At 35.4% G+C, this 10,653-nt stretch overlaps 1 protein-coding gene across 3 annotated transcripts; it reads right to left on the bottom strand.

Moving 5' to 3' along the window:
• Positions 1 to 3,943: 3,943 nt before the first annotated feature.
• Positions 3,944 to 10,263, bottom strand: LOC120082028 (uncharacterized). Of its 3 annotated transcripts, none has more exons than XM_039037238.2 (16): positions 9,738 to 10,263; positions 8,614 to 8,721; positions 8,165 to 8,224; positions 7,952 to 8,053; positions 7,504 to 7,587; positions 7,307 to 7,425; positions 7,069 to 7,170; positions 6,122 to 6,238; positions 5,695 to 5,760; positions 5,522 to 5,588; positions 5,077 to 5,130; positions 4,901 to 4,990; positions 4,688 to 4,747; positions 4,573 to 4,599; positions 4,393 to 4,484; positions 3,944 to 4,313 (listed from the first exon to the last, which is right to left on the bottom strand). In XM_039037238.2, the coding sequence occupies exons 1-16, from the start codon at positions 9,756 to 9,758 to the stop codon at positions 4,295 to 4,297; spliced, it is 1,188 nt and encodes a 395-aa protein (XP_038893166.1). In that variant the 5' UTR covers positions 9,759 to 10,263; the 3' UTR covers positions 3,944 to 4,294. The 3 variants fall into 3 exon arrangements, with proteins under 3 accessions (XP_038893166.1, XP_038893169.1, XP_038893167.1); XM_039037241.2 differs by having other exon boundaries at positions 3,944 to 4,214; XM_039037239.2 differs by having other exon boundaries at positions 5,695 to 5,757.
• Positions 10,264 to 10,653: the final 390 nt, after the last annotated feature.

Raw genomic sequence — 10,653 nt, 5'->3', positions numbered from 1 at the left:
ACAATTCTTGTGTAAATACTAGGCAATGGAACTTAATTTGATGTTACAAAATACACATTTGATACCGAAGGACATTTGAGAAGGTACCTGGCCAATTTGATACCGAAGGATATTTGAGAAGGTACCTGGCCAATTTGATACCGAAGGACATTTGAGAAGTATCTAGCCAATTTGATACCGAAGGACGTTTGAGAAGGTATCTTAGTAGCTCGATACTGAAGGACAAATTTGAGAAGATATATGAGCAGAAATACCTAAGATATGATGGTACTTAGTATGGCCACATGCACGTAGGCAGTTATGAATGAGAGACCGAAGTATGGGTCTCTTGGCCGGTAATAAACGTTTGGGAGCTAGAGCGTTTAGGCTCGTTTTCAACTAGGGAATAATAATGTTTAATGATGTCTGAGAATGGCTTAAAGCTACATTTAGAGACAATTACTTGAGTTTACTCGTTTGTATATTTACATGTTTATAGTATTGCTATGCTTATTGCTTTACGATTCTAATGTCACTCATTGGACTTTTAGCTCACCAAGTTTCTGTGTTCTCCTTTTCCAGGTAGCGGTCAGATTCCTCAGGGTTGATCCTGCTACTGCTTGCCACCTAAAGACTCAACTTAATAAGAGGACTTAGGTTGATGATCTGTTTATGTACACATGTTTTGTGAGGGACTAGGGCTCTGTTACAAATGTTTGGGCCATTCCTGAATGTTTCTCCCCTTAGATGTTATATCATAGCTGTACGCAAGTGTTTATATTATATTTTGTTGTCCTTTTAAGGAGGCATGCATATTCACACATTATTAATATTTAGCAGGTTGACATTTAGATTAGAGAGCTTTAGTGGTGGGTGCTGGCAACGAGGCTAGCAACTACCGTGGTCATATCCTCTTTTAGATTTTGAGGGTAATCTGGAAGGGGGTGTGACACGTATCCATCCTAGAGACTTTTGACTTTTTCATAATTCATTATCACCAATTCTTGATCTTTGTTTGATGGTGGACAATCCACATTTTGAATGAAAAATCAATGGTCGATTGTATTTAGATTTCTCGTATAAAATCTGTAACACTTGGACCTTCGCAGTATTCCTTAGGTTGAGAGAAGAACTCATAATTAAAGCCTTGGAAAGAAAAAGTTTGGCTAAGTCCCTAAACTATGCCTTGGAGTTAAGAATACTTGATGGGAACCCAAGCTGGAAAATTTGAAAGCAGAAATTTTGGCTAAGTATTAGAACCATGCTTTGGAGGTGGCATCAAGTAGTCACCTTTAGTAGTCAAGAAAATGGCTAAGCATGGAGACCATGTGGTTCACATAGGAATAAAGGAGGAGTTGGAGAAGGAAAATTTAGCTAATTGTTAAAGAATTCAAGAGTTGGAAACATAGTAGGTTGGAGGGCAGAATTTTGGCCAAGTGTCAAGACTATGCTTTGAACCTAGAATTAGCCTAGAAATGGAAGAAAACAAATTGGCTAAGTGTTGGAGGACAAGGTAAACGCATAAGCCAAGGAAGAAGGAGGAGAAGGAAATTGAACTAAGTATTAAGTATGAAATGAGTCATCTCAGAGTTAGAAGCACAACTGGAAAAGGTAGGAACTTTGGACACAACTCTAAGATAAAAATGCTCATTTGGACGCATGTTAGGCAACTCTAGCAACACTGAATAGGTCAAATGCCTAGGGGGAAGAAATGGTTAAGTGTTTGACAATCATACTTTGATCTAGGTACAACCAAGTGAAAGATAAGGGTTGGACGCATGGTAATGAGGTAGGGAACGCATAAAGGTTAAAACTAGAAATTTGGCTAAGTGTTGGAAAGCATATGACCTAATCAGGAGGAAGAGCCTTAGAGTTTAAAGGTTGGACGCCTAGGCGGCATATTGGGCACATGGAGGGATAAATAAAAGCCAATATAAACCTAAGAAAAGAAATATTAGAGCTTGAGGTAACCATGGAAGGGGAAGCTAAAACAGGAACCTTAAGAGAAACAAGGAAAACGCATGCCTTGAGGACATAGCATACTTGGACGCCTAGGTGAGGAAGTTGAGTGTTTTGGGGAGTACTTAGGGAAGTCTAAGTCATAAAGGATTGGTCTTGGACACACAAACACCAAGTAGGTAGGCGTCGGACTTCACCTTGGATGCATGATAGAAGAGTTGGAAGTTTTGGGACACATTCAAGGGCCATGCGTTGGAGTAGGGCCAAGTAGGGTTGATGTGTCTTCAACAAATGCAACCTTAGGAGTCTTAGCAAGAGGTGGACGGCTTAGAATCAAGCTTGAAGCATGAAAAGTGTGAGGAAGAAACTTCAAGCAAGCACCAGGCGTTGGACATGGTTGGAGAAGGACACATCAAGTAGCATGCAAGTATGAGGTGTGAGGATGTTAGTGCTGGACTTTGCATGGTGCTGGCACTTAAAATTTTCATGAAATAGGAGGTGCCATGCGTTTGAAACTTGAGGGGATGATGAGGATGGTTTTATAAGGCCTATAAGTACCCTAAGGGAGCCTCATTTCCTACCCCAACTCAAAATCTCCCAAAGAGGACTCAAAAGGGGGAGTGTTGGAGAGGATTAGGGTTCCGGGGGTATGGCATGCATTGGAATGGACCAACCATGCGTCCATGAAGTAGTCCAGGCGTCCATCTGAGTTTGTGATGAGTTAGGAAGGTAGCCCATGCATCCAAAATGGTGTACCATGCGTTCAACTGGCCTAGAGAGCCAACCATGCGTCCAACTAGTGCTAAGGAACACTACCATGCGTCCCATTGGTCCTGAGTTGATCCGAAGCCTGTTTTCATATCCGTTGGAGTTTGTAAGCCAGGTTTAGGGCCAAGAAGGTATTCTAAGGTTGTTCTAGCCCTAAACATGAGTTTCTAGGACAACTCTGAGCTAAGTGCAGCCCCGAGATTTCAGAGGAAACCAGGAAACAAGAGGCTTGGAAAAGAGAAGAACCTCCGCTAAGTAAACTGTGAGTGGTATTCGTTTATGGTCATAAGCATATCTTTTTAGATTCTAAGTTTATGTTGTTGAATGAGTAGCCCAAAGGAGGATAAAAGTATGAGGCATGGGGTTGTCAGAGGGTAAGAAAACCTAGTTCCTGAACCTATGGCAGAACCTCGTATGGAATGGTCAGAGGAACAAGAGCCTAGCTTCTGAGCCCATAAAAGGAGATCTATGTGCACATAGTAGACATAGTAGTAATAATATGAGGAATATGTTTCTTCCGTGTGTGTAGGTAGAATAGAGAAATGGCTCGTTCGAGCCTGAGGTTTGAGTAGTAACCTCACCTTGTGAATATGTTGTTTGATGTATTTTTCTCTATGGGTTGAAAGAGACCCTGTAAGTTGTTTACGAGCTTTTTGAAACTCATTCTTTTCTTTTATGTTTTCTTTCCCAGGTAGCGAAAGATGAGAAACTCTAGGGTGTTACTAAGGTCAAGGTCTACCACACTACAACCGCATTTCTGAACTTAAGCTGCTATTATGAGTTTCTGTAATTAAGGGTCTATAATTACTAAGTTGAGTTGAGAAATGTGTAAACTTTGTATTTGTTATAATAAAATAAGTTTAGCCAAAAGTTGTTGTTTAATCACTTGGCTTGAATTTAGTAAGCAAAACAAATTCAGATGGACAGTAGATATCACAAAAGGCTGGTATGAAAAGAATACTAGAAATATCTTCAAAACTGAGTCTGAAATCAGTCCGACTAAAATTGTTGTTTCAAGTCCATTGCAATAACATATCACCCATAAACTTTGGAATATATCCATTGATGAAACTTAATTTGTTTCGAATTGATAGGGCAAGCATCAGTGAACGACTCCAAGTGATGTAATTATCATCAATAACAAGATTAGATGTATCATTACTATGTAAGGCTATTTTCCAGTTTCAGCAACGATCTGTTCTTGACAAGAAACAGTAAATGTTTTGTAACATAGAGATTTAAGAAAATTACAGAATAACAAACTACTAACCAAGACTGAATAATATCCAATACAAATAAACTTTACATTTAATCAGATTACATAGAAACTTTTACAAACACCTCATACTCCTATAATTAAACTATAATGTATTTACAACAAAACCAAAAGGAAAATAATAATTATTATAATCATAAAAAAAATTACCAACCTTTTGGAAATCATTTTGTATACAGTAAAAAAGGGTGAGTTGTTTCCAAAGGAAAACCTCCTCCTTGGTTATTTGAATCTGTCGAGTATAAGTTGTTATTAGACAACTTGAATCTTGTCCAAACTGAATGTGAATGCTCAGGATGTGTTTAAGCTCTGTTAATGGAGACTGGAACACCTTCACTTCCAGCTTTATTTCGTTAATATGAAAATATAACTATCACAATAACGTTGCGTTGGTTGACTTTTGTAATTACCTATACGGGTCGATCCAACATCTATCCTTCTTTGCGGCCTCAGTCCATCGGTCCTTGAAGATCTGCATTTCTAAGGAAGATTGCATCCTCACCTACACATTTTAGGATACATTACAAGCCATAAACAACCTACTCGAAATCGGAAAAACAAAAATACTGGGATAGATTGGAGTAACTTACTTTTACTCTATTATCCACTTTGGGTTCCTGCAATAATTGAAGACTAAGCTAGGTCTCAAAATGGAAGAAAATGGAATATAAATTTGGGTGAGTTTAGAGTTTTCAGCAGACAAACCGATCCATCAAAGTTTGACGAGTTTTTCTTCAATGAAGGAACTGAAGCATCAGAATTCAGCTGCTCGAATGGGTAGTTCAGTTTAGTGCCATAATATACACCGGATAATTTAATGCTAAATGAAAGGTAGTTAAAAATCACAGTAAAAGTGAGTGCAACAAGTGACGACTTGAAGTCCTAAATTCACAGAATTGTGTGATTGCACAACTTTACCACATTGTCATGGGAAGCACCGAGTGTCGGCAGACCTAAATGAACTATGTACTCTGCATCAACAACACCGACTTTTTTTGTTCGGTCGCCCTAAAAGAGAAACCATAATCACAAACTCAACAAGAAAATAGTGGCTCACAAGCCAAGTAAAAGTAATGGTAGGGTATGGAAATTACCTGTGCACAATAGCCAAGCTGTCTATCTAATCCCCATGCATGGATCAAGTCATTCTGTAAAGCAAAGAAAAGCAATGGCCAGGGTTATTTTGGCATTAAATTTCTGCTACAATGTTCAAATCCATAGATTAATATCGACATAAGAAATGGATCGATATTTTAGTTATATTAGAAGTAAAAGTATCTATCGACATTAACATTTAAGTGATATTTTAGTGGTACTCTAACATTACATCTGAACCCCGTATTGTGCACGTGAGAGACCAAACCATGTAGCTCTTAACACCCATGTTAGATTTCAGGTAGTTCAAGAACAAACGATATCGTTCCGGGAACTATTTTTAAGATTTCAAACATTGATTTTCTTCAAAATAGTTTTATGGTTATTTACAATCCTACTTTTGAGATGTATTATTTGAATCTCAGTCAAATAGTAGTTGTTTACCTGAATCATATACCATGTGCATCTCCATGCTGCCCTTGAGAACACAGGAGCCATCATTTCAACCCATCTACAACAAATTTATTAAATACATATAATTAATTTACCTGTGTTTGAATCTAACACTAGAAAAAATAGAAAAGTCCTGCGATAGAAAGAATTGATAATCCTTTTACCCTGTGCATGGCGGAGCCGTGCTATTAGCATAGCACCGTCCAGCACCTTTGAAGTTATAAAACCTTCTGTTTGAAAATTTAAGAAAATTGGTCAACATTAGTACAGGTAAATTGAAAACTAAATATGCAGTTCAGCATCAATAAAAATGGAGAATATGAAACTGATATGACAGATTAATGGGAAACAGTGTAGTTCAATTTGGATGGTGAGAAAACATCATTATATCGTTTATTGAAGCTCTGAAACCTAAAATAGACATTTTTTTCAAGTAAGCTTTGTGGAACCGATAAGGGGGTACCTCGAAAAATTCAACTCAACCATTAGGGAAAATGACTACTTTTTGTTCAATGTGAAGACCCTCAAATTTTCTGCAATATAATGGTAAACATACAAGGTACCATTACAAAAACCCCATGTAAAACTGACCTGTGAACTTTTCGTCCTGCTTTGCGTGCAGTAAGTGGCTGGTGCACCTTGGACTTAACGGGATCGAGAGCTGGTTGTGATATCTCAAGCCCCTCCTCTTTGAGGATTGATACATATCTGGACACAGTTTTAGATGAAGGAAAGAAGACACATCAGTGAAATTGAGTAAAAGAAATAACAAACATATGCAATGTCTTACGTCATCATCCCGGTCGTCCTTGTACTCTATAATCTGCTCAAATGACTCCTTTGTAATAATAACTCCCAAATAAATTTATATCAAAGTGGTTAACTTTAGGCTCATGCAGACAAATAAAGTAGGTTAGAAAATATTTTTGGTCTCTAAATTTTTACGGAAGCAACAATTTAATCGTTGAACTATAGTTTTTAATGATTTGGTCTCTATACGATCAATTTTGTGACAACTCCTGAACTTCAGTATGTAATAATTTAGTAATTGCTATTTAAAACTTGTCCCAGTTCTATATCGTGGAAAATGTTGTTATGATTTAAAAGAATTTCTTACATATATAGATTGATAAACCGATAAGAACAAATGTGCCTATAAACGACAAAAACTAAGTCATTACATAGTCATTACATAATAGAAATTGATAGTTAATTTTGATAGAATTTTTCACTTTATTGATTAAATTGTTACAAATTTAAAGTATAGAAACTAAACTGTCACATACAGAAGTATAGACCACATCCTTACAGGTTTGAGAGTATAAAAACTGAACTGTTACAAAATAAAGTCCACACGCTAAAATATTACTTCTATGAAAGTTTAGGGACCAAAGGGAATTTTTACCCATAAAGCATTATATAATATGTTAAAACAAAAACAGCTAAGACTTTTATAACCAGGAACTTGAATTCAAATTTAACATATCAGAACAGATTACCATGAACTCAATAATCATAAAAAGGAAAATAATACCAACCGTTTTGGGTCAAAATACTCAACGCCAAGGTCCTCGTCCCAAAGAAATATATAATTATATTCAGCAACTATATCTGGATGCAAGAAACGTTTGGCAAACCACCTATGCCATATGACAGTTGCATTCCAATTATATTTCCAATTTAAAGTGTAAAGGAACCAACTTCAAGTCAATAATAATACATACGATTGAGAGATTGAAATTGAAGATAATCATCAATTTCAGAAATAAATATTACCATTTTGTCTGATTCAATGCAGAGACATGCAGTGCACGGGAACTCCATGCAAAATCCCTCCATTCATCCACAACACCGTCGTAATGAAAAAGAATCACGTCAAAACCATCTTGAGGGAACTGAAAATAAAAAACATGTATTAACAAGGAATAAGGAAACATATTGCTAAAAAGATTATAAGGACATCAAATCACAACCTTTTCAATAATTTTTGACACCACGTGTCTTTGTCTGATTCCAACAGCAATTGCTAACAAGTTCTTGGAAATCTTCGGCTCTTTCTGGCACAAAGAGTATTGTTACTTAAGGGTGATGCATAATAGATCATCATTTTTTGCCCCGAACAATAAATACATGCAGTTTTTATATACCGAATTCATCTATTCATTAACCAAGTTGTATATAAGTGAAATAGTTGGATTGCTCTATTAAATTAATTAACCAAACCATGTACTTGATTGAAACAAAGTACTTATCTTAAATTATATACTAAAAAATCATAAAAACTGAAAATTTTACTTTCCACTCCCAATATATATGAACTGAACACCCTATTGAAACACAAGAAAAGTAACATTTCATTGAACAAGAAAAGTTCATATTCAGCATTTTGGCAAGCAACAATTCAATCTAGACATCACTCACATTTTGTACAGCCGAGCCCCATAGAGAATGAAATTCAAAGTTAGATGTTTTACTAATGATTCCTTCTGGCAAAGACTCGCTCCCAGGAGGCCTGCATTGATTCTAAGAAAGGAAGGACGATGAGGTGGGAGATAAGGATTTAGAAAACTTATTAAACTAGAACAAAATTCAGTGATAAACCATAAAAGGAACTCAGGGTTTGACTAGACAAACCTTGCATGTGCTGGATTTTACATGTCGAGCAGAATAAAATACCTCCCATCTAAAAATTTCCTGCAAGTTTGTCAAATATCCATCATTGACTTATTTTAAGAACTCATAAACAACATAAGCATTCTTCTAAGAGTTGGAAACTGGAGTTAATACGAATTTTACTTAACAACCAAACATTCTCGGGCAGAAATATAGATGATGAATGCCCAGTAAACTGCAAAGCCAATGCTTTGGATGCAGGATCAAAATTTTGTAAGCTGTACAAAAAGCCAATTATTTGAATCCTTCATTTTCAAAGATGATTAACTTAATATCAGTGCCATGAATAGTATTAACCTCAACCTGGACGCTGAGAACCCATTAACTTAACCTACAAGATATTCTGCTACTGTCATCACTATGCAACAGGAAGCTATAAGAACTATGGAAAGATATGCTTCAATTTCTACCTTTGTAATAAATTGACTTGCAATGAAATAAACTCCAGCACCAAGAAATACAGCAACGAAGAAAGTACAGAGGCGCAATCTATTCTTTGACTCCAATAGTATGAAATTCTGAAACATGGAAAATGAGTTATAAAAAAACAAAAAACATTCGAATTATGTAAACAAAAAAAACCATAATGATAACAGTTCTCGATTTGATTTAGAAAGCCATGGAGAGGGACAAAGAACTTTCCATAATTCATAAAAATTCAAAACCAATATTGCAGAAACAACCTTAGAGGTAACCAGAAAACTACAATTCTGTTAGCTTCCAGATCCCGATTGTAAATTCTCCACTGAAAGACATAATTGAGTAACAATATCATATGCAATTCTGAAATTACTCATACCCATTAAGAAGGTTGCCAAAATTAGAGTCTTCAAACCTCAATTTCCTAAGTACTTGTGTTTTAGATTTTTTTCTCCTTTTTGTATCCCCTGTCTATATATTTTTAGTTTTTTATTTATTTTAATGACTAAAAAGGAAAAAAAAAAAAAAAAAAAAGGAAATCAAAGGATACTGGTAAAACTAAACTTGCCAGTAGAAATTACAAGCTTCTAAGTTGAAAACTGGAGTTGAAACAACTCATCACCTAGGATTGAGTTGAGAGAGCTCAAAAATACAGTTCAGAAGTTACATACAACTAAAGAATCACTATTGCTACCTAAAATGATCCTCCACTCCCTAATCCCTACCAAAACAACCAGAGTAATATAGAAAAAGGAAGACACAGAAAACTCAATGAACTGAATATCAGAATCCAAGAGATCAAACCAAGAACAATTCATTTGAAAGATGAAAACAGTAATAAAGCTATTCTGAAAAATCAATAGAACAGTCAATTTCCCTCTGGTTCCCAGCAAATAACCACAACCCAAAAAATTCAATATTCAAAATTCAAAATTCAAATTCCAAATTTCAAAAGAAGATCCTCACAGTCCTAAAGGACCAGAAAGCACAAAAAGGATAAATAACAAAATCCCAGAAAAAATCATCAAACAAGAGCAACATAAAGAGTCATAAACCAAATGGGAAAGAAAAAACAAACAGTAAAAGGAGCAAAAAAAGAGATGAGAGAAATTACAGAAGCGAAGGCTTTGATCATTTTGATCCAAAATCGTGGAGCATGCAGACAGGAAAGCAAAGAAGAAGAAAAAAAGAGGGGATTCCCTAATTAAGTGATGTTGAAATTGATAGAGGTTTCTAAACTAGCTTGGTATTGGGAAAGTAAAGTGAAATTGATGAATATTCAGAGGGAAAGCAAGGAATATGAGGAGGTTTGAGAAAAGGGGAAAGGTGTTGAACAGAAGCAGAGCAACAACTACAATTACCCATTTAATCAAATCAATGTACTTTCACTTTTTTTTGTTCAGAAAAAGAGTGGTTTGATCTTTTGATGTTAAAGAGGGAAAAATGGTAAAGAAATGCAGTTGAGAAGGAGGAAGAAGAGAAGTAGCTATGGAGTTTGGTGGACTGTATAAATAACGAAAAAAGTCAAAAATGGAAGAAGAAGAAGAAGAAGAGAGAAGAGAGAAGAAAGAAGGAAAGGAATTTGTTTGAACGTAGTTTAGAGATTGTGATGTCTCATTCACAGTCTTTGGCCTTTCCCCAATTTTGCTCTTTTATTTTTATTTTTATTTTATTTTACTTTTTTTTAAAAAAAGAATAATAATAATTTTTTTGTTTGATAGAAAGAAGAATAATAATAATTGATCGTAAGAATGTTGCAGAGTGGGAGGCGTGCGTTAGTGCCCCCCCTTATTTCTTGCGATCGTGCTTTTATTATTATATTACACTTTTTCTTTTTTTTTTATTTTACTTTATAATTTCATTTTGGTGTTTAAATTTTACGTTTTTTAACAACGTCCATATTAACTCTTTTTCTTTCTCATATTTGCAATTGGTAGCATTTTTAAGAATAGTAATCAAGTGTATAACATCATTTAAGAAAATCTAAACATAGGATAGACTCTTACCAGTGATATAGTCTATTACTGATA

The sequence above is a fragment of the Benincasa hispida genome, chromosome 7, assembly GCF_027475165.1.
Source record: "Benincasa hispida cultivar pf3 chromosome 7, pf3_genome.v1.1, whole genome shotgun sequence".
Lineage (NCBI taxonomy): Eukaryota > Viridiplantae > Streptophyta > Magnoliopsida > Cucurbitales > Cucurbitaceae > Benincasa > Benincasa hispida.
This window is presented reverse-complemented; position numbering and strand designations above follow the sequence as displayed.

Coding starts and splice junctions, on each gene's coding strand:
- LOC120082028 (XM_039037238.2), bottom strand. CDS start 9,758: ATGATCAAAGCCTTCGCTTCT. Junction 5,131..5,521: donor GCACATGGTATATGATTCAG/GTAAACAACTAC, acceptor TTTGCTTTACAG/AATGACTTGATCCATGCATG. Junction 4,991..5,076: donor AGCTTGGCTATTGTGCACAG/GTAATTTCCATA, acceptor TTTCTCTTTTAG/GGCGACCGAACAAAAAAAGT.